At 46.8% G+C, this 26,424-nt stretch overlaps 1 protein-coding gene across 3 annotated transcripts in view; it reads left to right on the top strand.

The window, feature by feature from the left end:
* The window catches only part of RTTN (rotatin), a 317,466-nt gene that overhangs the window by 121,413 nt on the left and 169,629 nt on the right, over nucleotides 1–26,424 (top strand). For all 3 annotated transcript variants that reach the window (XM_085886669.1, XM_085886670.1, XM_085886671.1), the window contains exons 17-18: nucleotides 14,987–15,103; nucleotides 16,001–16,152. In XM_085886669.1, coding sequence (XP_085742795.1) covers nucleotides 14,987–15,103; nucleotides 16,001–16,152 — 269 coding nt within the window. The remainder of the gene's footprint in view (nucleotides 1–14,986; nucleotides 15,104–16,000; nucleotides 16,153–26,424) is intronic.

Here is a 26,424-nt window from a genome sequence, read left to right as displayed (position 1 = left end):
CATTTCAGATGTAGCAGAGACATAATCAACCGCTTCAACTTCTTGTGTTCCAATGTACAAACAAACACTATCAAACATTTTCCAGAAGAAATCATTTACGAGTGTAGCGTTTGTGTTAGTCGCAGCCTCAGTGAATGTAAATTTACACAACAAGAAACTTTCGGCTGGATTCAAATAAGTTTGTTGATTATTTATTTCAAAACTTTTTGTTCTATTTGCATTCCAGTCTGTTCCAGTTCTTGCATTTACCTGGAAGTAGTCTTCTTTTTAGATCCTCATGGAGGATCTCAAAGTCTTACTCGCGTTGTTGTTGTTCATCTTCTTCTTGTTGAGTTTTTTGTTTCACAGCCTGCAGTTTTCATCGAAACCTCCTGAAACTTGGCATATATATGTAAAACTACCCTGCGCAGACAGTAACCATCTCCGATTTTGAAAATTCCTCCGAGAAAAATAAGTTATGACGTCAAAATATCTCCGCTAATGAAAATCGCCTAAAAAAAATTATCTCTGAAACTAGGCAAGCTTTTTGAATTCTGTTTGCGGGAATCGAACAGGGTATTAGCAGAGATGAATTACCGCACATATGATACATCACTATGACGTCATATCAATTTTGATGATGTCATTCCTATTTTTTGACTTTTTGTTTCACAACCCAGAGTTTTCATCGGATCTTCGTGAATCTTGCCATGTATATGCAGAAAGCCCACGCGCAGGCAGTAACCATCTCCAATTTTGGAAATTCTTCTGAGAAAAAAAGTTGACCATAATATCACCGCTAATGGAAATTGCCTCTACCATTATCTCCGAAACTAGGCAAGCTGTTTGAATTTTGTTTGCAGGAATCAAGCTGGGCATTAGCACAGATTATAATTTATCGCAAACCTGATGCATCACAATGACGTCATATTCGTTTTTATGACGTCATCATTAAGAGTACGAGGATCTTAGCTCATTTGAGCTTGTTTAGTTGAGTTTGAGATGACAATGGTGTCATCAAAATCATAGATACTATCATTTACTTCCATAGTTGTATTTATTTAGGAAAAAAGATGTTAAAACTTTTGAAACCCTGACCCAAGTATTTGAATTATTTTCTGTCGTTCTTGGGGAGACGACTGAGTTTTGCCTTTCTTAATTTCTTTTATTGCTTGTAATTTATGAGATTCTTTTTGGGCATCTTTTATACTCTTTATAGTACCCGCTACATTTCCCACAGCAGAAGCAGTTGAACCAGTTAAGTCTTTATGTTGAAGAATCGTTGAACCTATACCCATTAGAGTATCAATTATCCCATCTCCTTTTTTTCGAGATTGATGTCCGACACCCCTTTGTCTCTTCGGTTTATAGTATCCTCTACCAAGATACATACCTTCACCCTTGTAGTATGGGAAAGGAAAATCCCATCCCCTGTAATTATTTTATATTTTCCCTACTCGTGTTTCCTCACAATAACCATCGTCTTTATTTCTTGGAAAACTTCACGTAGGTGAATTCTGATGGATGTAATTTCTCCATGAAAATAAATCATGCGATTATCTTGGTCGGTTATCCTAAAATTTACTCTGCATATGGTTTTTCCTGACACATGTAGATAAACCACATTTTTGGGTTCCATTTTGAATTTATAACCAATTGGGGTTGAGTATGCGCTGAATGAAAATATTGTATTTGTTCTTATTCCATCATTATAAGCGCCATCAATCAAATCACAGTGAATTAATACCGAATTTATGCCTGAGGATATTTGAATGACATTAGCACTGTAAAACATCCCATGAGTTTCAATCTTTTTTGAGGAGAAACCCAATAACTCTTAAAATGAATTATCAATTGTGAAATCAACCTTGTAGTTATTTTTAAGTTTAATCGTTTGTTTTGAAGTACATTTTTGAATATCTATAAGAATATTTTTTGGTTCATCACCCTGTTCTTTCATAAGACGAGCAATTTCGGAAGATATTTGAGAAATCTCATATGCTCCGGGTGAAACTGTTATCGTTTTGTATCCACTTTCCAGATTATAACTAAACTTGTCATTTTTCTCAGTGATATTAAATAAGGTATTATAAGTTTCCATGGACAATAAAGACGCCTCATATTCTTTTGTTGCGTCAAGTTGTAGTGGGTATGGGAATGAAGATGTGTGATCGCTTGTTGTGAAATTAAAACTGAGGATTGTGCTTCTCATCTTATTTAATATGGGATAAAATGTCTTTGTATTGTCATTTATTAATTATTTTCATGTTCATCAACTGGTCTAAAATGGCTGATGTTTCATTGAAACAATTGTTATTTCCAGCCTTCTTTTTACCTAGCAGCAATTACAGTCTATTAACTAATTGTGATGGGTCATTTGGAAGAAAACTAACACCTGAACCAAGGATACTTCAAGCCTGAATAATGTGTTTCTCCTTCTCATTCTTCCTACTTTTACCAGATAGACTAACCCTATAATTAAGAGAGTCCAGCAGATCAATATACACTCCATCATCATTATTTTTTATATCCAATGCTTTATCAAAATACTTTGATTCATCCCTCATCGTTGAACTTTGTCTTCCATCTTTTGTGAGAAGAAACATTAATCTGGGGGTTAATTTATCAGGGGGTTGAGCAGAACTCAAGAACCTTAATTCATCATTAAATACCATTGCCTTTTCTTGAACAAGATGAAATATTGCTGGTTGTTCTGTTGGAATGAGACCTGCTATGGTTTTTGTGTCTGTTGAATATTCATTGTTTTGGAGATCATTCACAACATAATCAGGAGGTTGATTGATCTCTTTCAGTTGTTGAAATAATCCTTCATCATCATATTCTAATTCTCTTATATGCTCTAATTCTTCATCCGTCATTTGACTGAAATATTTTAACATTTGAAGTTTTTTTTGGAGTATATTCTATTGTGGGAACTGGAAGCATCTATAATTTTTTCTTGGGAAGTTTTTAAAAGTGGTTTAAAATTTTTCTCTTGTTTTCTTTCAAATGCTTCTTCACCCGTTTGGGGGTTCTGGGTGCTTTGTGCGATCCTGAAGAGTTGTGGAGTGCCTTCAAGACCACCTTCCTTGATGTTGCCGGTGGATATCTTGGAACTCACCGAAGGGCGAAGAAGAATTTTGTCTCTCAAGGGACACTGGATACCATTGACCAGAGTTGCAGGACCAGGCTGAATGGCTGAACTGATCTGTTCACGGAGCTGAGGCGTAAAACTGTACGTGCACTAAGGGTGGACAAGGAGGCCTTTGCGCGAGGAATCTGTGAGGGGGTAGAGCATCACATGTGGTAAAGTGATTCTCTGCCTGCTTTCAGGGGAATTTGCGCATTGCGTTCCTCCAAGCCCTTCCCTCAGTGTATTGCAGTTTGAGCAGAGGTTGGTGGGCTCTTGAGAGAGGAGTCCGAAATGAAGGCCCGTTGGATCGGTTACTTCGTGAGGCTGTACCAGGCTGATCCACCAGCTTTCGAGTCGGATGTCAGGGGTGTTGCTATCCCCATTGCTGACCATCCAATCAACTGTGGCCCACCTTCGTTTGTGGAAACACAGGCTGCGGTGAACCGGTTGAAATGGGGTAAGGCTCCTGGGATCTGTTGTCTTCATGCTGAACTTCTCAAGGCTGTTGGAAATGCTGCACTTGTGTCATTGCTTGCAGTTCTTTGCTCTGCCGAGAACACAGACATCATCCCAACTGACTGGAAGAGGGGCCTTGTTGTCCCTTTCTGGAATGGGAAGTGTGATCGCCAAGGCTACAACAACTACCGAGGGAGTGACGCCGCTTTCAGTGCCGGGCAAGGTCTTTTGTCGAATAATTCTTGATCGGGTTCACCACCATCTGCTTGAGCACCAGCGTCCAGAGCACTCAGGCTTTACACCAAAGAGGTCAATGATTGACCGTATCTTTGCCCTCGTGTCCTCACCGAACACAGACGAGAGTTTCTGCAGGGGCTGCTTGCAGCCTCTGTTGATCTCTGTAAAGTGCTTGATTCAGTGAATCGGAATGCCCTCTGGAGGATTCTTGTTCTTCGTGAGGTGCCACCAAAACTGATCAATTTGTTGTCTGAACTATACTCTTGTACTGAGAGTGCTGTGAGATGTGGTGATACCATCTCTGACTTATTTCCAGTTGTTACTGGACTTCGTCAGGGGTGTGTTCTGGCCCCCACACTTTTCAACACTTGTATGGACTGGATTCTGGGGAGGATGTCAGAAACCAAGCTGCGGTGCATCGTTTGGGAATGTCACAATCTCTGACCTTGCTTTCGCAGATGATGCAGTCGTCTTTGTGGAGACTCTCTATATCCTTTTGGGGGCCTTTGAGGTACTGAATGAGGGGTCGGAGCTCCTGGGATTATTGGTTTCCTGGGTCAAAACTAAGATCCAGGCCTTCAATGACATCTTGGATGCTGCTATCCTGTCTGTATCTGTTTGTGGCGAGGATGTTGAGCAGGGATATACATGTCTGTGCTGGCTCTGAGTCAGAGGTCAACAGACGTCTGGGTCGGGCCTGGGGAGTCAATGATTCACTGAATCATTGGGTGTGGCGCTGTCAGTACCTGTGCAGGAGGACGAAAGTCCGAGTCTGCAGGTCCTTGGTGTTTCCACTCTTGCTCTATGGATGTTAGACGAAGACTTAATTCCTTTGGTACCAGGTCTCTATGGAGAATCCTTGGCTACCGGTGTTCAGACTTTGTGTCCAACGAGCAGTTGCTGAGAGAGACTCAAATGACATTTGTTACCTGCATAGTCCGTGAGCATTAGCTGCGGCTGTATGGACATGTGGCTCGTTTTCCTGATCCTGTTCTTGCTCACCAGATTCTCAGCGAGCGAGCCATGTGAGTGGAGGTCAATGGGCCGACTGCATACCTGCAGCAGGTTGATCAGAATCTCAAGGAGATGGGGATGGGCCAGTCATCTGCCTGGGGGATGGCCAGATGGAGGCCCCTGGAATACTTCCAGAAAGTGGACACAGCTACGCGCTACCCCGGCGCATACTCCCATACCTGACCTGACCTGACTGCATTGCTTGTAAATACATGCCATATTTCTATATAAACCTGCTCGGTTGTCCATTTCCCCTTTGGTTTCACAGAGCGTACATAATAATCGACGGGAGGTTGTACCCCAGTAATTAGCTGTACTCGATGGTGAACCTTCCACCAACAGTTTTGCTCGGCCATACAAAACAAGGAGAAAAGACATAAAATGTCATTGCCCCCATGGTTTTAGTGATTTTGCTGTCCGCATTTAAAGGGCTAGCCCGTATTTTCGTTATTTATGTGCAACTGACTTGAGTGGTCATGTGACATGGATGATTGCGTACGATTGGGCAAGATTGTATTCGTAACAAAATGGCCATCTGTCGGCTACCTTGGATCTGATCTTGGAAAAAAAAATGACGTGCATATGCAAGCCATCATTCATTATTGGTGTGCCAAGTTTGACCAAGATCGGTAAATGCATCTCTTAGAAATGGTTGGGGATGTGTTCAACACTGGTTTTTGTTACAACTAAAATGGCTGCCAGTCTACCAGTCGGCCATCTTTGATCAGATCGCAAAATAAAGTGAGGTGCACATGTATGCCACTATGTGCTGTGTTTGTGCCATGTTTGAACAAATCAGACCTTGCATGTTCAGGAAATGGTTGAGAACACGTTTAAGTAACAAAATGGCTTGCAGTCGGCCATCTTGGATCTGATCTCGTAATAAAATGACTTGCATATGTAAGCCATAATTCGTTATCTGTGTGCCAAGTTTGATAAACATCATTAGATGCGTGTCCAAGAAATAGCAGTGGATGTACGTACGAACACGAAAATCGACACCAAATACAGAAGCCCCCGTTTTGTACTCCGTCCTACGGGGGCTAATAAATAGATACAAGATGGTAAGTCGAGAGCGAGATTGCCCATCTGGGAGGGGGCTAATTCACCGGTGAGGTAACGTGAGCCTTAGAGCGGGGACCCTGCAAGAATTTAGCCTCTTCCGACAGAGTCCGTGATTGCTCAGCAACCCGTCAGGTCGTGGTATGATCCGTGGCTTGTTGGCTTCAGGGTCAGAGGTCGAGTAGCCTGTCCGAGCCACCTCCTCGTGAGCACCGCACGCTTCCCTGAACCCGTAACAACACATAGATATCAAGTGAATCGGTTAGAAATTGACGATTTTTGTGACCTTCACCTTTGACTTTTTGATCGATTGACATCAAACAATCGGCTTCCAGCTTGTCACTACCTCTACTAGATGGTGAAGTTTATTGAAGATCAGAGTAAAAATGAAACCTGAAGGCAATTGACATCCAGATGAACAGAATAACAGATGAGACCAACCAATATACTTGGAATCTTCGATTCCACAATTAACAAACAGACAGACTGGGGTGAAAACATAACCTCCGTCCACCTTCGGTGGCAGAAGTAATCAATGTGTAAACCTTCCTGTACATGGAGCATGTAATTAAAAACCTTCCTATACATTGAGTATCTGATTATTAATGCGGAATGTAATTAATAACCTTCCGACACATGGGGTATCTCATTATTAATGCATAATGTAATTAATAACCTTCCTGTACATGGAGTATCTGATTAAAAACCTTCCTATACATTGAGTATCTGATTATTAATGCGGAATGTAATTAATAACCTTCCGACACATGGGGTATCTCATTATTAATGCATAATGTAATTAATAACCTTCCTGTACATGGAGTATCTGATTATTAATGCACAATGTAATTAATAGCGAACGCAGTGAGCTTCATACTTAACGCGTGCACGTGAGAGAATAGGAAACAACAACAACAACAACAACAACACAATACCCTTGCCTATTTGGAATCCGTGTCGTTAGCTATGACCTTTTGCTTCCGGTTGTTTTTAAATGCTGTGTGGTGTATGAACACGATTGGGTTTTATTCCCATCTTGTGAATATTACTTAACGTGTGCACATGAGAGAATAGGAAACAACAACAACAACACAATACCCTGGCATTTGTGAATCCGCGTCGTTGCCTATGACCCTTTTGCTTCCGTTTTTTTTTGCTTCTGGTTTTTTGTTTTTGTTTCCGGTTTTTGTCATGGGGAATGATGCATGCCGGGAGATAAAGTCATCATCGGAGACATGAAAGACCCAAATAATATCAGACATGATGTATATTACCTCCACTGATTTCAATAAAGATATCTCCTACATCATCAAAAAATAAATTTTTATCGTGATTTACGTTATTTGATCGCTAATTCCGAAGTAACCGGAAATTGCATATACAGTTGTGAACAAGTTGTAGGTAAAGTCAGAAGCGAATGTAAGAAGAATACTACATTCACTTCTAGTATTTATTTTTTTAGATGAGATCCTGTTCTAGGCGGTGTAGTTGTTGTGAAGGTAATGTTGAGGATTTTTTTTTTCAGAAGAGATCCTGTTCTCGGCGGTGTAGTTGTGAAGGTAACGTTGAGGTAATATTTATTTTTGCAGATGAGATCCTGTTCTCAGCGGTATAGTTGTTGTTGTGAAGGTAATGTTAAGGGAATATTTATTTTTTCATAGCAAAAAGACGGTTTAATTTGATATATTTAAGAAACGAATGTAAGAAGAATTCTACGTTCGCTTCTCGGCTTTGCCTATTCCATATTAACCTTCCTACACATGGAGTATGATGATTCATGCGTAATGTCATGAACCTTCCTTTTCATGGAGTATCTGATTATAAATGCATAATGTAATTAATAACCTTCCTACACATGGAGTATCTGATTATAAATGCATAATGTAATTAATAACCTTCCTTCACATGGAGTGTCTGATTATTAATGCATAATGTAATTAATAACCTTCTTACACATGGAGTATCTGATTATTCATGTTTAATGTAATTAATATCCTTCCTTCACATGGAGTATCTGATTATTAATGCATAATGTAATTAATAACCTTCTTACACATGGAGTATCTGATTACACTGAACAACAAATTTCAAAATTTTTTTTTTACTGGAGATGTGTAAAGTGATTAAGACTAATTTGGGTACGCTGATTTCAAAAATCATAACCGTTTTGCTGTATCACGTCAGGATTTTCAGGAACAGAAATATTCCCATTGCCTAGAAGTCAGGATTTCAATGAAATTTACATATGTCTTTAACATGTCTATTTCGTACAATTGTTGTTAACTTGTGTTATATTTCTTTCTTTCAGATAAAGATGAGTAGGCGTTCCTGTACCAATCATCCTGACAACTTCTGTTATGTCTGTGGTCGGTATACCAAAAAAGATCAACAGCGAAGTATATCTACAGCAGTGAAAATGAAGGCCGCCTACTTTCACTACTTCGGGTGTAAGGTGGGGGACCAAGAACAGAGCTGGGCACCACACATCTGCTGCACAAGCTGTCACACAACCTTGACTCAGTGGTTGGTGGGCAAGCGCGCGAGCATGCCATTTGCGGTGCCCATGATATGGCGTGAGCCGCAGAATCATCATGATGATTGTTATTTCTGCTGCACAAGCATCGCCGGCTTCAACAAGAAGAATAAAGGTCACATCACGTACGCTGACTGCGTCTCTGCTCGTAAACCTGTGCCTCATGATGACGAGAACCCCGTTCCAACACCTCCAGCTGATCAGAACATAGCTGTAAGCAGTGGTGAAGAGGATGGTGATGATGAACCTTTTGAACCCGACACTCAAGAATCACACCTTCTGAACCAGGGAGACTTAAATGATCTTGTAAGAGATCTCTCGCTGTCAAAGGCGAAGGCAGAGCTGCTTGGATCAAGGCTGCAGCAGTGGAATCTACTTGAACCTAACACCAAGATATCCTTGTTCAGAGCACGTCACAGAGACATGGCTGAGTTCTTTGAGATGGAAGACACGATGACATTCTGCAGTGACATCAACGGTCTGTTGAAAGAACTTGGGTGTGATCACGATCCTGCAGACTGGCGCCTCTTCATCGACTCGGGGAAGAACAGCTTGAAGGCTGTTTTGCTCCACAATGGCAACGAGAAACCATCAGTCCCACTGGCTCACGCGTTCGGCATGACAGAGACCTATGAGACTATGCGGCAGCTGCTTGATTCCATCAAGTACAATGACTTCAACTGGCACATCTGCGGAGACTTGAAAGTGGTGGCGCTGTTGTTAGGGCTGCAGTCAGGCTACACGAAATACATGTGCTTCCTTTGTCTCTGGGATAGCAGAGACGACAAGAATCACTGGACGAAGAAAGATTGGGAAGAGCGAAAAGAGCATGTACCTGGTCGACACAACGTGAAGCATGTCGCCCTTGTCGACCCAGCCAAGATTTTCCTTCCACCACTCCACATAAAGCTCTGCTTGATGAAAAGTTTTGTACGGGCAATGGATCTGAATGGGCGTGGGTTTTTATACCTCAAGGAAAAGTTTGGCAACACCTTGTCGGAGGCCAAGATCAAGGCTGGTGTCTTTGTTTGACCGCAAATCCGACAGATTATGAAGGACGAAACTTTTCCGACAACTCTAAACCCCAAAGAGCTGGCAGCGTGGAGGAGCTTCAAAGCTGTGACGGACAACTTCTTGGGGAACGAGCGTGCGGACAACTATGAAGAAATAGTGCTGCAGCTGCTGGAGTCCTTCAGGAAACTTGGCTCCAAGATGTCCCTGAAAATCCATTTCCTACACCAGCACCTGAACTTCTTCCCTGACAACTTGGGAGCAGTCTCGGACGAGCACGGCGAGCGATTCCACCAAGAGATTTCACTCATGGAGACGCGTTACCAAGGGCGGCACAACCCGAACATGATGGGCGATTTCTGCTGGTTCCTGCATCGTGAAACTGACACAGAGCAGCACAAACGCAAAGCCAAATGCCTAAAGCATTTTTAATTACATTCTAGTGGAGTTTTTCTGTAATTTCTATAATTTTGAAGCATTCATGATGAAATAAATGAATAAATGAATTTTTGTAAATTTCATTGAAATCCTGACTTCTAGGCAATGGGAATATTTCTGTTACTGAAAATCCTGACGTGATACAGCAAAACGGTTATGATTTTTGAAATCAGCGTAACCAAATTAGTCTAAATCACTTTACACATCTCCAGTAAAAATTTTTTGTTGTTCAGTGTTATTCATGCTTAATGTAATTAATATCCTTCCTATACATGGAGTATCTGATTATTCATGCTTAATGTAATTACTAACCTTCCTTCACACGGAGTATCTGATTATTAATGCGTAATGTAATTAATAACCTTCCTTCACATGGAGTATCTGATTATTAATGCATAATGTAATTAATAACCTTCTTACACATGGAGTATCTGATTATATTCATGCTTAATGTAATTACTAACCTTCCTGTACATGGAGTATCTGATTATTAATGCATAATGCAATTGAAAACCTTCCTTTTTCTGGAGTATCTGATTAATTATTAATGCGTAATATAATTAATAACCTTCCTTCACATGGAGTATCTGATTATTAATGCATAATGTAATTAATAACCTTCTTACACATGGAGTATCTGATTATATTCATGCTTAATGTAATTACTAACCTTCCTTCACACAGAGTATCTGATTATTAATGCATAATGTAATTAAAACCTTCCTGTACACGGAGTATCTGATTATTAATGCATAATGTAATTAATAACCTTCCTGTACATGGAGTATCTGATTATATTCATGCTTAATGTAATTAATAACCTTCTTACACATGGAGTATCTGATTATTAATGCATAATGTAATTAAAACCTTCCTGTACATGGAGTATCTGATTATATTCATGCTTAATGTAATTACTAATCTTCCTTCACATGGAGTATCTGATTATTAATGCGTAATTAAATTAATAACCTTCCTACACATGGAGTATCTGATTATTAATGCGTAATGTAATTAATTACCTTCCTTCACACGGAGTATCTGATTATTAATGCATAATGCAATTGAAAACCTTCCTTTTTCTGGAGTATCTGATTAATTATTAATGCGTAATGTAATTAATAACCTTCCTACACATGGAGTCTTCTTCTTCTTCTTTCGGCTGCTCCCGTTAGGGGTCGCCACAGCGGATCATCCGTATGATCCGCATAGTGATTTGGCACATGTTTTACGCCGGATGCCCTTCCTGACGCAACCCTGGTTGCCTCTTACAACACAGGGATATGGTAACCTATTTTAACCGGGGTATACACCGGCCCAGTATACTGGTACTCATTTCGCCGACCTCTGAAGGATGACAGGCTGAGTCCTTCCTACACATGGAGTATCTCATTATTAATGCGTAATGTAATTAATAACCTTCCTTCACAGAGTATCTGATTATTAATGCATAATGCAATTGAAAACCTTCCTTTTTGTGGAGTATCTGATTATGAATGCATAATGTAATTAATAAACTTCCTATTCATGGAATATCTGGTTATTAATGCATAATGTAATTAATAACCTTCCTATACATGGAGTATCTGATTAATTAATGCATAATGTAATCTGTACTAATTAGTGTGTGTGTGCGTGCGTGCGTGCGTGCGTGCGTGCGTGCGTGCGTGCGTGCGTGCGTGCGTGCGTGCGTGTGTGTGTGTGTGTGTGTGTGTGTGTGTGTGTGTGTGTGTGTGTGTGTGTGTGTGTGTGTGTGTGTGTGTGTGTGTGTGTGTGTGTGTGTGTGTGTCAGTGTGTCTCCTCCATAACTCCAAAACTATAAAACCTCGCAACCTGAAACTTTGCATGCATACTAAGAGAACTCCAATTGAGTGCCAGAGTGAAAATTGGTTGTTTGAGTAAATTAAAACACCCCTTTTGAAGATAATTAACGGCCTTATTTAATTATATCTTTTATCAGGCGCATCCTCGGTCACCACTCCTGATGGGGTCTCAATGCGTATCCTAGGTAACCTTGCTGGGGTTTGAAGCCGCCATATTTTTTGGCCTGCTTAACCATGACTTGACTTGGAACAGGCTGCAACGATTTTTTAACGATATAGTTTTTTTTTTTTCACTTTCCTCACATTATTGAATGCTTGTTCATCATAGCTACAAACTGCTTTATATATCGCTTTTGTAAGTACAGTACTATCGTTTTAAAATTAGGAGCTTGGAATGATATCATACATTAAATGAGCTGATTTTCCACGATCTACTCTCATGGACGAATTAAAGTATATCATCAAAATATTATTTCGGTTTTGAGGATCGGATCTCGTCCGGATTAAATATGTGTCAAAATCTGTTGTGAAACCTGATAATTTAAAGAAATAACGAGTCTTATAACTAAGCCAATATACCTATTTATTTTAAGCAAGCAAGACTATGTTCCCTCTACTCCTCCATACATACACAAGAAAATATGAAATTTTCAAAGCATTAAACTTATATTTTTCTACTGTTTAGAGAATTATTTTGAGTGAATTTTGTTTTTTTTTAGGAACGTGTCAAAATTAACCAGCTTCATTGAGCTATATGATTTAATTCATTCACTGCTGGACCTCACGCTCTATCCCCTGGAGAGACTGCTTATCCATAGCGTCTGCCAGATTTGTGTCATTATTTTTGGAGGTTTCACAAGGTTCTCTGCATGGAATCAAAGCAAATCTAATGAAAAACGGGCATTATAACAAAAAGTCGTAATGTTTACGCGGACCCCAAACCTATGTACCATGTGACACGTGTACAGATGAGCAGGCAACAGCTCAAGCCACTTGACGAGTGGCCATTGTGGATAGCGGTACCGTGCTTCATCATTCTGAGAGAATCGTTCATTCACTGCGGACGCTTTTGCCACGCCACGTCACCCTGAGTGAGTGGTTCATGCTCCGTCACCCTGAGCGAGTGGTTCATTCTTCGTCACCCTGAGCGAGTGGTTCGTGCTCCGTCACCCTGAGCGAGTGGTTCGTGCTCCGCCACCCTGAGCGAGCGGTTTGTGCTCCATCATCCTGTGCGAGTGGTCTGTGCTTCATCACCCTGAGTGAGTGGTTCGTGCTTCGTCACCCTGTGCGAGTGGTTCGTGCTTCGTCACCCTGTGCGAGTCGTCCGTGCTTCGTCACCCTGAGCGAGGGGTTCGTGCTCCATCACCGTGAGTGAGTGGTCCATGCTTCGTCACCCTGAGTGAGTGGTCCATGCTTCGTCACCCTGAGTGAGTGGTCCATGCTTCGTCACCCTGAGTGAGTGGTTCCTGCTCCGTCACCCTGTGCGAGTGGTTCGTGCTTCGTCACCCTGTGCGAGTCGTCTGTGCTTCGTCACCCTGAGCGATGGGTTCGTGCTCCGTCACCGTGAGTGAGTGGTCCGTGCTTCGTCACCCTGAGTGAATGGTCCGTGCTTCGTCACCCTGAGTGAGTGGTTCCTGCTCCGTCACCCAGAGTGAGTGGTCCGTGCTTCATCATCCTGAGTGAGTGATTCGTGCTTCGTCACCCTGTGTGAGTGGCCCGTGCTTCGTCACTCTGTGCGAGTGGCCCGTGCTTCGTCACCCTGAGTGAGTGGTTCCTGCTCCGTCACTCTGTGCGAGTGGTCTGTGCTTCCTCACCCTGAGTGAGTTGTTCGTGTTCCGTCACCCTGAATGAGTGGTTCTGAAATAACACCCGATTTCCGAGGTGTTTGCCATATTAACTTGTTTTCTAAATTTCCAAGCCAAATTTTTTTCCACCCGTCACACATAGTTGTTTATAAAGAATGATGTTTGAAACATCTCCCTGAAATGTCTATAGAAATGTAACATTGTTTTTCCGTGCTGTAGTTGGTAATCACACTGACTCCACCCTACCGATTCCCCAAAAATTGCTGATATCAGCCAAGCATGTGCGTGCGTGCGTGCGCGTGTGTTGTTCATAAAACATAACCTATTCTCTCTGCTAGCTCCCTTACCCCCACCCCTGTTTGTCCCATCCTTGCTCCACTCCCTTCCAATGGAGTGCAGCACCTTTCTCCCACACCTCTCACTCTGCCCTCCTATCTCTGTCTGTTTCTGTGTCTGGACATTTCCTGACGGTGGTTATGTCTGAACGGTGTTTGTCTCCGAACGTGACCGGGAAATGTTTGTTTCCGGACGTGTCCGGGCAGTGTTTATGTCTGGACGGGAGTTTGTCTCCCGACTTGTCTGAGCGGTGTTTACCTCCAGACATTTCCAGGCAGTGTTTGTCTCTGAACGCGTCCGGGCTGTGTTTGTCTCCGGACACGTCTGGGTGGTGTTTATCTCCGGAGGCGTCCGGGTGGTGTTTGTTTCCGGACACGTCTAGGCGGTGTTTGTCTCTGGACCTTTCTGGGCGGTGTTTGTTTCTGAACGCGTCCGTGCGGTGTTTGTCCCAGGGCATGTCTGGGTGGTGTTTGTTTCCGGACGCGTCTGCAGTGGAGTTTGTGTTCGGATGTGTCCGAGCAATGTTTGTGTCCGGACGCGTCCGCAGTGAAGTTTGTTTTCTGATGTATCCGAGCAGTGTTTGTGTCCGGACGGCTTGGCTCCGGATGTGTCTGGCGGGTTTTGTCTCCGTGTTTGTCTCTGGGCCGTGTTTATAGTATGATCAGTAGAAAATGGATTTCAGACATTATTTTGTTTTCATCTTCACTGTTATTCTATGCAGAATCATTTTGATGAGATGGTATGAATAGTAATCAATGCTCCACCACACGTCTGCCTTCCCGACCTCTCGTCTCACATTGTCTTCCCTTCCCCCACCCTTCCTCGACCTCCCCCCCACCCCACCTCGCTCCCCCTTCCTCCTTTCTCCTTTCCCCTCTACCTCTTCACTCTCCCACTCTCTCTCTCTCCCCCACTCCTCTCTTCCGCTTCCCCCTTCTTTTTCTCCCGCTTCCCCCTTCTTTTTCTCCCTCCCCCCCTTTTGTATTCCCGTCAGCGAAGTGACGGGTGGTATTTGCGAGTTCATAAATAAACCTTCCTCACCCATTTGGAGCGTGCTGTCGTGTCTCATCAAATCTTGTCGTGTCCTGATTGGTGGTTTTCTTATCAAATCCTGTCGTGTTCTGATAGGTATAAGTTGCCAATTGATGTGTGCCATCAGGTGGCTGCAGCAGCGCGGGAAATTGTGGTCATCCTTTATCGAAGCCAAATGATTATGGCCGACTCCACTTGGCGTGTTTTCATCGAAGCGACTGTGCCTGTAGTACCTGTGTTACAGGTAAGAGTTTGTGTATTGTGTTGAGGGTTGTGTTGATATGTGGAATGAGTGGTGAATGGTGGGTTGAGGCGTTGTGGATGGGGGTTGATGCACAAGATACAGGCTCATGCAAGTGTGAGAAGATTCGGGGTAAGAAGACATTGAAGTGACAGCATGGCAGTGCAACCATCAATGGATAAAACAATTAAGAGGGAAGGTGCAAAAGAGGGAAGGAAAGAATAACCGACAAGCAAGAAGGTTAATTGATGCTCATTTTGGAGTGATAGAGTGGGACTGTGAGATATTCTATAATTGAAGGACATGTTCCATTTATCAGACCGGATTCCAATTATGTCCAGATCAGCAGAGAGTGATGTAGCTGCTGGCTACTGAGCAGAGAGATTGGGTGGAGTTGTCTGCGGGGGAGCAGAGGGTTGTATATTCCGCACAAACTCCTCACTAGTAACGTGTTGACTGCACAAATGCAACGAATCAGGAATCCAGGTGTGAAGGTGGCCTTGTATCCTGCATCCCACAAGCAGCGAGCATGGCAAGCAAAGCAGGATGTCAGACTGCAAACCTCCATCATGGTGTCGTCCACAAACTACCAGTTGTTTAAACATGAGACTTCTCATCACATTCACACGAATTGGCAACAAGCTGATGAATTCCAAAGAGTGAAACATGTCAGTATTTATTTATTTACCATCGGACACACCTTACCGTGAACATGAATAATGAATGTGTTGTGTGAAGTGACGTACACAGGCTTCAGTTGATTTCTTGTGCATGACTTTTCCGTGAGAAGAACTTGTTCCTTTGGGTACATAAAGTGTTTAACTCTCAATGTCATATTTATTTGTCGTTGGCCTTTTGGGAATCGTCTAATGGAGTCGTGCGATCTAATTGACCGGTTAGAGTTACGTGTGTGAGGATGGTGAACTGGGAAACTGCATTCTCGACCTGAGTGCATTCGAACGTTCGGAAGAGTCACAAGAGGACGGTCAAGTCCTGCCACCGACGGAGCACCTTCGGGCATCCATGAGGTTGCTGCTCACAGGGAAGCCGACGTAAGTACCGCCTGGTCTCACAGAGGCCTCTGTTACATCTTGAGCACACCGTAGCCTTGCTTCACATTCTAAACTCAGTCCATGACAAAATAACTGCAAAATAAGCTCATTACAAACGTTTCAGAATTTACATTTTTTCATCTGAATCTGAGGCTCGTAAAAGCACTTGGACATGACTCACAGGTATGACAAAGACATGAGAAGACATCGATGTACTTTGACTTGCATTGTAAGGATATTGTACAAACACGGATGAACATGAGAACATTCGTTTCCCACATCATGATCCTGGGGTTCAGATCAGAACACTCAACAGACTTATTTTTATTTTTGGATACGAAGTCGATGTTTGTGGAAGAGGTAGAGCACTGAATGAATCGGAATGCGACAGAACAAAAGGAACAGTAGTGTGGGAGGAATGGTTCGGGGGGGGGGGGGGACACCAACAGTGTGGTTGAAGTACAATATTATATAGAGAGAGTTGAACAAATGAAGGAGAGGAATGAGGCTGGTGAAGGGAAGGATTCACGGGGTGGACAAAATGGATACAGAAGAAAACTCCCAATAAGGAGAAACTGGAAATTTGGAAGGAGGTATGCTTTGTGAATTGGGGGGGGGGGAGGAAGAAGAGATCATGGGTTTGGGTGGGGGATGACCTGAAATGGTGGTGAACAGCTGCTTGAAGGCCTGTCGGGAAGACTTTCACCAAAATGGTAAATTTCTACCTTTTCCTTCAAGATTGCACGCTGACACATGCTGACACGCTAACACATGCTGAGAGACGCTGATGCACGCTGACACATGCTGACACGCTAACACATGCTGGCACATGCTGACGCATGCTCACACATGCTGACGCATGCTGATGCACGCTGCGACACACTGACGCACGCTTCAAGAACAATGACGTCTCCAAAAATACCTGTTTGTCATTCTTCTGCTTCTTTTCTGACAGCTTAACTCAAAATTGGTTTAAGCTACGAACTTGGTTTAAACACCAATCCACTGCATTTTATAGTGGGAAGGTGAAAACTGATCGACATTTTAATAGCTTGAAAGGATTCCACGAAAAGTACTTAAACTGCATTCCTTTGTGAAGGAATAGGAAGGGATCAAAGGGGTGGGCGGGACTACGACTGTCAATCAGTCTGATGTGGGCGGGGCCGCCAGACATATTTGCCCAAGGGCCAATCAGACCTTTTATGGTTATGGTTAATGGTAGAATATTATCAGCCCTGTTCATTCAGGGGAGCCTCGGGGACAATCGACAGCAACAACACACACTTATTTCTATAAAGTACGTACTGTTTAGAATGTTAGATCATCTATAAAGTATGTACAACTCCAATACAATGTGAGCACATCTATAAAGTTTGTATTACACCATTTGTAAATGAGTCATAGAACATCTTTATATATGTATGTGTATGTATATATATATATATATATGTATATATATGTGTATATATATATATATATATATATATATATATATATATATATATATATATATATATATATATATATATACATATATATATATATATATATATATATATATATATATATATATACATATATATATATATATATATATATATATATATATATATATATATATATATATATATATATACATATATATATATATATATACATATATATGTATATATATATATATATATTGTTGCGGATTCGCGCCCGCCGGCGTGCTGACGGCCACGTAACTCGACCGCGGCACGTCGCCCACCGGACGGACAATCCAGTCGTGACCCTCTCGGACTAACGCTCGGGAACCAGTCACGGGTGGACCTTCGGTCTCACCGCGATCGAGCCAATCAGCCCCCGCGTGATAGGGTTGCTCGCCAAATTCGACCTACCTAAGTACCCACGCGGAGGGTAGACCGGGCGACGCACCTCGCCGCAGGTCGACTTCGGACACGGGCCACTTAAGCGACCCGTCTGCACTATCGGGATAACCGAGCGGTGTTATCGTCGACCTCGACGGTTCGACACCTATCGGGCGTATTCAGCCCACTACCAACCCTTTACGTGAAGCAAGATGGGGATTCAATAGAGGAAAAGACGAAGTTGCGGGAAACAGTTCAACACAAAGCACATTTATTCGCGGCTCACGGGAGCACACATATACAATTCCACCAAATGCACACAGAAAAGACACAATGTAATTTACACAAAAAGCAAATGTAAAAGCGAAAACACAATGCAGAGCTAATACCGACTACCGAGCACACGGCAACACTTATACAATTCCACTTCACAGACGGCGCCGACAACACATACCCAAAACCAAGGAAAGAATACCTCAAGGATGAGGCGGGCCTGAGGCCGAGACCGGGCTGCGCCTACCCGTCTGGTGATGAGACGCGGAGCGGCAATGGCGCTCAACTCCGCGGGCCTCGCGGACAGTGTCTGGTAGGGGTGGGAAAGGGGCCCCTTGGTCGCACTATCTCAGCGCGGGGGGAAACAGGAGGGGTTGCTGATGCTCGGGGTATAGAGGATTTTTATTATCCCGCGACGAGCGTTCCACCTCGGCCAGGTCGCGCTGTCGGCTCCCTGGGGTGCAGCTCCCGACGCGAGCACCCCTCGTCTGGTGTCGCTGCCTTCCACAGCCCGTCCCCTCCGTTCCGACTCCAACGCACACGACGACCAGCTCCTTCTTGCCAACTCCACCGCCCGCGAAGTCTTGACTCTCTGTTTCCGACTCTCCTACTCTCCTACTCTCCGCCTCTGACTCTCTGGACGAACACGGTCCTTTATCAGCCCCGTAGCTTCGCCCTCTCATCTTTGACCCTCCCTTCGACCTTTCACCTCGCTCCCCATTGGCCCGAGAAAAAGTGGGCGTGAAGGCTTTTGATCCATAAATTTTGCATATCGATCGCCCTGGGGCGCGGGCCACCCGCCTCGCTCACCGATTGGACGGCAAAAAGTGGGCGTGTGTCGTTTTTGGATCCGTTTTAGCACAAAATCCGTGATTTTGTACACGCTGTTCGGCGCGCGCCCTGCCACGAGTCCAACACCGGTACCCACAGCGGGGCAAGAACGGTGGCGATATGCGATGGTTGGGCGAGGTGTGACGGGAAGGTCGTGGCGGTTGTGGTGAAGCGGCGTTGTGGTTGGTGGTTGATGTTGTGGTTGTGGTGGTAATCATGGCGGTTGGTCCAAAATAAAGATAGTAAAGAAAAACGGCTATCCTGAAGAGTCGCAGCACGCATAAATGACATGTATTCCCACTAGACAACGGGTTTGGGCCTAACTACACATGTACTTACCGAGATACCTCACTAAGGGACCTGAATGGTGGTTTGCGAATTTGGTAACCACAACACTACCCCCTCCCCTTTACAGACTCGTCCCGAGTCGTCATCGTGTGCCATCATGTGTAGTTTTCCCCTAGTACATTTTACCTACGGATCCCTGAGTGCGACATTCATGGTATTCGTGTCCCCAAAATAAATAACCTGAGGGCTGCGTAACTACCTACACAAACTCACTCACACGGACGACTTAAATAAAATTGCCGGCGCTAAGACAAACATGCCGGGGCGCACTCATATTTACAGTACATCTTAACCTTAACTTACAAATTTTACACTAAACCATGGCCCAGGATCATTGAACTCTGCAAAAGAAAAGCAGTTAGCAGGGAGCCAGGCTGCCCGCATGCAGTCTCTGGCTCAAAACAATGCAGGTGACAGGGAACGTGGCTGGCTGCTCACACGCAGTCCAAGGCCTTCCTTTGAACTGAACGCAGTGAACCACAACGGTGCATGGGCTGCACAAACGCAGTCTCCGTGCCAGCTCAAGTGGCACACGCAATGAACACAACGAATGGATGGATGAATGGATGGACCGAATGCAGTGAACCACAACGGTGCATGGGCTGCACAAACGCAGTCTCCGTGCCAGCTCAAGTGGCACACGCAATGAACACAACGAATGGATGGATGAATGGATGGATGAATGGATGGACGCAAACACGGTGCACGGGCCGCCACTGCAGGCCCGTGTTGTAGCTGCCAACAGGGCAGTTCTTGCAGCTTGCAAACTGTTGCTTTCTGATCCTGGCGCACATGGAAACGAACAGGGGGGGGGCAAAGCAAAAATTGAACGGGGCTGGTGAACGTGGGCAGTGGGCATGGCATGGCAAAGGCAGCAGGCAAACACAGCCCGCAGAAGAAGGCCGCTGCAGGCAAACACAGCCGGCAGATGAACTGGCCGGCACAGGCCTTGAAGAAAAACAGCCAGCAGATGAACTGGCCGGCACAGGCCTTGCAGAAAAACAGCCAGCCGGCAGACGATCCAGCCGGCACAGGCCTTGCAGCTAAGCAGCTGCAGATGAAGTGGCCAGCCTTTGCCGTTCAGTGGAGGTTGGTGGAGGGAGTGCGGTGGTGCTGGCCACTTGGACCTACCTACCTGTCTCCCTCCCAACCTATCGCCTTTGCCTGTCACTGTACATACCCACTCCTTTAATTTGTCAAACCCCAATTTAGCCCCAACTTAATTTTTTTCTGTTGTTTTTATTTTTACTCCCCCACTATAAATCGTCCCCTAACCCCCTTTATCGTCCTTGTTCGGCTAACCTATCCTGTCACCTAGCCTACTCCCAAACCCTACGTTCCCTTCGCGGAGGGGAACAAGGGAGAGCTAACGTCCTGTGTCGAGGCCCAACGAAGTCTCAGAATGGCCTCCCCAGAGTTCGGCGATCTATAACCAAAGTGGGTCCAGCGGCCCACAACGACAGCGAGGGGATGGATGGTGCGGAGGGGTACACTTCCTAATCTACCCTATCCATTTAACTGTTAAACTACCCCGGCTTTCAACAAGCGCCTCTCGCTTAAAGTATTGGTTCTAACAACCCAGATTCTGCCGTCGCCTGTGTTGGTGTCCTCACAATTTCGGGCCTCGCCCCCAATTTTCTCTCCGTGCCCTCACACGGTCTCCTGGCTGGGACACGTGGCTCCCTTTGGCAGGCACGACCCTCTGCCGAATCTCCCGCTATGGCACCCCCGGGCACTACACTGCCTCCGAGCCTACCAGCTCCCTAACACCGGGGAGTGCCCCCCATGGCACCTCCCTTGAAACGCACACGTGGCAGCCCGGCCTCCCGGGCCCTTTCCGAGGGTCACCCGTGCCCACAACACTGCCCACGCGGCTAATGGCCGGCGCCCCGGGCCCCCGCACCAAGCAGGCGCACCCGTGCCCACTACTCTATCCCGGCCCCCCATGGGCCCATGGCCTACCGCGGCCGACTAGCCTGGTGCCCGGGGTACCCACTCAGCGATACTCACCTTTCGCAGCCACGCTCCAAAGCCCGTCAACAGGGCTCCTGCACCCCTCCAAATGGGTTTCGAGCCTACACTCCCACCAACAACAAAACGACCTCCATTTTTCAATTTGACTAACCCAGCTAACTCACTTTACTCTGAGCCCGGGGTCCCTTGGGCGGGAGTCACTCCTCCCCCCAATCACTCATCGCACCATGCATTCCCCATTCGCTCCATTCACACAGACCCGCTGGTCTCACTCACTCATCATGTACTCGCCTCACAACTCTTCAATACACACACCGCTGAACTCTGCCATCCTTCTAACTGCACCCCCTAACTAACTCGTGCTCCCACGTCGTCCCTTACACTATAGCACATTCCTTTTAACACTACGTCGCTAAACTACGTCCCCTCTACACATTCAAAGTCTGTCACTGTCTCAAATAATCCCATTAATCAATTTCCCAGGGGGGGAATTTCCTCCCTTCCTACTGGGCTCGTGAACTCGTTGCAAGACTCTGAGAGCCCTGCGCCTCTGCGGGAGCGGCTGTTCCAGCACCGACTCCTCCGGCAAGACATATCCATGAGGGCGTAAGGTCGCCCTTGTAAGGCCTCAGGCGGTCCGCGTGGACGATCCGAGGGAGGGCTCGTGGTCCCATTTTAATTTTTAGGACCACGTCACTGACTTGCGCCAGGACAACCCCCGGGCCCTGCCAAGGTGAGGTGAGCTTCGGGCATCTGCTCCTTCCTTCGCCGGGGGGTTAAAGAACCAAATCTTGCCCCCGGTGGGTATTTGCTCACCTGGCTCCGGTGGTCGTACCTGCGCTTCATTTTTATGCCCGCCTGTTGGAGCTGGTGTCGTGCGAAGGCGTGGACCTTCTCCAAGCCCTCCTCCAACCGACGGGCATAGCCCTCCTCCCGGGGCCTACTGCCGCTCAGGCGTCGGACTGCACCATAAATCGACGGGGCTTCTCAGCTCCCGTCCATACATCAACAGCGCCGGACTACATGCGGTAGACCCGTGCTGGGACGCGCGATAGGCCATCAGGGAGGTACGGAAGGTGTTCGTCCCAGTCCTCCTGGTTAGTGGCGGTGAAGAGGGCCAACTGTTGCACCAGGGTCCTGCTGAACCTCTCCACCATGCCATCAGACTGTGGTCTCAGCTGCCCTGTCCGTGTTTTTCGAATTTCCAGGAGTCTGCACACCTGTTTTAGTAATTCACTCTCAAAATTTCGTCCCTGGTCCGTGTGCAGCTCCTGCGAGAATCCCATACCGGCATGTAAATCCTTCTACGAAGGCCTTGGCCACAACCCCTGCTTCCTGGCTGGGAAGGGCAAAGGCTTCTGGCCATTTGGTGAAATAGTCCATAATTACGAGGACGTACTTATTACCCCTGGCGAGTGGGGGGCAGTGGTCCCAAAATGTCCATGGCCACTCGCTCCAGGGGAGCCCCAACCTGATGTAGTTGGAGTGGGGCCCTCATCCTCTGTGGCGGTCCCTTTTTTGCAGTACAGGCGTCGCATGCTCGACACCAGTCCTGTACATCGCGCCCCATGTTAACCCAATAGAACAGCCGGCGGGCCCGAGATTTTGTTTTGGTCCTGCCCAAATGGCCGGCGCGGGTACCGTGCACCTGTTTCAAAATTTGGGTCTTAAACCCATCAGGGACTATCACCAGCCAAGAAGTTTGTTCAGAAGGAATTTCCACCCACTTGCGATACAAGATGTTGTCCCTCATTTCTAGGGTCCTCCACTGAGCCCAGTATGCTCTTTGTTCGCGCCCGAATGGGGCGATTTCCTCCCACTGTGCCTCCTCTTTTCCTCCACCCATTTCTACACTCCCCCTACCACCGGCTCTTCCCCCTGCCCCCTGCTCCATCCCAATCCACCAAATTCCTCTCCCCCCGTTACTGCCAAACTTGGGCCTACCACCCGGGCCGCACGGACTGGGAGTTTCGGGAGGCGTCTGCCAATTGGTCCCTCTCCTCATGTCTCGTACAATATTTGCAGTTTTCCCTCAGACAGGGGCGTCGAGAGAGCGCATCGGCATTCCCATGAGCCTTACCGGCTCTATGGACCACACTGAAATCGTACTGCTGCAATTTTTTCAACCACCTTGTAATTTGGCCTTCCGGTTCCTTGAACCGTAAGAGCCATTGCAAGGAGGAATGGTCAGTTCGAATCAAAAATTTCCTCCCATACAAGTACGGGTGGAAATGGCCCACGGCAGACAGCATAGCCAATAGTTCCTTGCGAGTTACGCACACTTGCTCGGGGCCTACTCATGGCCCGACTGTAATACGCGATCACTCTTTCCACGCCCCTGTGTCTGGGACAAGACTGCTCCCAATCCTTCCTGGCTTGCATCCGTGTCCAGGGTATACATCCCGTCATCGGTGGGGTACGCTAAAAACAGGTGCGGATGTCAAACACCCCTTTAATTTGAGGAAGGCCTCTCCTGGCACTCCTCCGTCCAATTAAATCTCAACCCCTTCTCCGTCAACCGGTGAAGGGGCCTGGCTATCTCCGCAAAGTTTGCCACGAACGCCGGTAGTAGGAGCAAAGTCCAAAAAAGCCCGCACCTGTTTGACAGTTGTAGGTACGGGCCACTCCTCTACCGCTGTAATTTTTCCGGAGTCGGTCTTCACCCCCTCGCGGCCTATCACGTGTCCGAGATAGGCCACCTCTGTCGCGAACAAAGTGCATTTCTCTGGGCTCAATTTCAGCCCTGCCTGCCTGAGGTGCCCAAACACCTGGTCCAAATTGGCTATCTCCTGGGTGAATGTTTTAGCGTGTACCAGGACGTCATCCAGATACACCAGGCATGACTGCCACGGCATGCCGCCGAGTACACGCTCCATCAGTCTCTCAAAGGTGGCGGGGGCGTTACACACAACGAACGGCATCACAGTGAACTGATACAGTCCCTTCCTGTGGAAAATGCCGTTTTCTCCTTCCCCGTCTTATCCATCTCCACCTGCCAATACCCACTCTTGAGGTCCAGAGTTGAGAACCATTTAGAGCCTGCAACGGCGTCGAGGGTATCGTCAATTCTAGGCAGGGGATAGGAGTCTTTGAGTGTCACGTTGTTCAGCTGGCGATAGTCCACACAGAAACGCGTGGTCCCATCCTTCTTTTTAACCAGCACAACTGGTGACATCCAAGGACTTCCCGAGGGCTCGATGACACCTGCATTGAGCATCTTCTCAACCTGTTCATCAGCCTCCTCTCTTTTGCTCCATGGGAGCCTTCGAGCAGGCTGACGGACAGGCCGGGCCCCATTGGTGTGGATCTGATGTTGCACCAGGCCCGTACGTCCAATATCCTCGGGTGACAAGGAGAAGATCCCGATGTGTCGGTCGACCAGCTTGTATAAGGCCTCCTCCAAATCTACACTACTCCGATTTACCATCTCACGAATGGGACCGGGCCAATTCCTAATCGAGTCTGGAGACTCCTTCTGGGGCCGGTCCGGCTCGACGTTATCGTCCCTCAGCTCTGCGACCTCTTTTACTGGGATGCAATCTGCCACCTTCGTGCCCTTCCTGATAGTGCGTGGTTCCGTGCTAACATTTATCACCCGTACGGGCACTACTGGCCCGTCGGTACTTACCAGGGTGCGGCCCACGACTAAGCCCGGGGTTGACGGCCCTGCCGGTAGTTCCGCTAGGCCGCAGGGGCCCTGCCACGTTGGGGGTGCTCGCCACCGGGCCGGGACCACCGCCTCGGCACCCGGGGGAATGACCACGGAGTCAGGAGCCTCCAGCTCCACCCTCTCATCCGTGCTCACGCCTCCTAACGGCAACTCTTCACCACCCAACTGCATGACCCCCCGGCCCAAGTCGATCTTACAACCACCGGCCGTCAGCACATCCAACCCTATTAGACATGGATCGTACACCTCTGCCACCCAAACCTCTATCTTGGTTTTCACAGTGCCCAATTTAAACGACACGAAACCACGTCCTATGATAGGGGCCGTTGCCCCGGTAGCTAGCTGCAAACTATGGTTTTGCAGACGGTGGATCTCATCCCAACCGTCAACACTCGAATCAAGGACCACAGGGCTGATGATCGTGGCGCTTGCTCCTGTGTCCACCACGGCGTCTACCCCTACGCCGGCAATCTTGCACCGAATTGTTAAGCTACCTTTGCCAATTTGGCCACAACTGATGACCTGTCGCAGTTCTGAGGGCTCTTCTCCGTCTGAGTCTGCCGAACACGGCCCTACATGTTCGGCACTTCTTAGTTTCCCGGGGACTGGTGGGGGTGATGGTTGGGCCTGGCTATCCCTATTGACCCGGGCGGAGTTGGTGGTCTAGGGGGGCCGTGGCTCTTCTCTTCGCGGGGCCTTTCTGCGCGGGGCGCACCTCCGCTGCAGGTGGTCCCCTGCGCCACAATTATAACACCTCTTCTGGTAAGGTGTTTGCCTCCAGTACGCCGAATTATACCCTCCATTCCGAATTGGGGTACCCCCGATGGCCCATCTCCCGCCCTTCCCGGGCCCGACCGCCTCTCCACAGGTCTCCCGAACCGGCGGTCGAACATGCCCTGCACCATCCTTTCCATTCGCGCTTGGTCGCCCAGGGTTGCCCCCGGCTCCCAGCGCACTGTCGCGGCACGGTCCACCTGTCGGACTGCCACCGCGTGGCGCCCAGCCCCTCCCACGATGGCGTTCTGGCTGCCTCCCAGCAGGCAGCAGTATCAGCCGCCTTCTGGAGGTTGTCCGGGCGCCATACGGTGAGCAATGCTCCCGACATCGGTGCCCCTATTGCTCGAAGGAAATGGTCCAGGGAAATCTCCTCCCGGTACTCCGGTGGCATGTTGGTGTGCGCGATCCCCACCAAGCGGCGAATGTCATGTGCCACCTCCCAGCGATTCCTGGGGACGTCGTTATGCGCCCGTTGAGCTGAGCTTTAACAAGCTCGCTCTGCTGGTCCATGCCAAATCGGTTTTTAGGGCCGAATGGAGATCCTCCAGG

The sequence above is a fragment of the Eptatretus burgeri genome, chromosome 6, assembly GCF_056783735.1.
Source record: "Eptatretus burgeri isolate ZD-2024b chromosome 6, Ebu_testis_v1, whole genome shotgun sequence".
NCBI classification, from domain to species: domain Eukaryota; kingdom Metazoa; phylum Chordata; class Myxini; order Myxiniformes; family Myxinidae; genus Eptatretus; species Eptatretus burgeri.
This window is presented reverse-complemented; position numbering and strand designations above follow the sequence as displayed.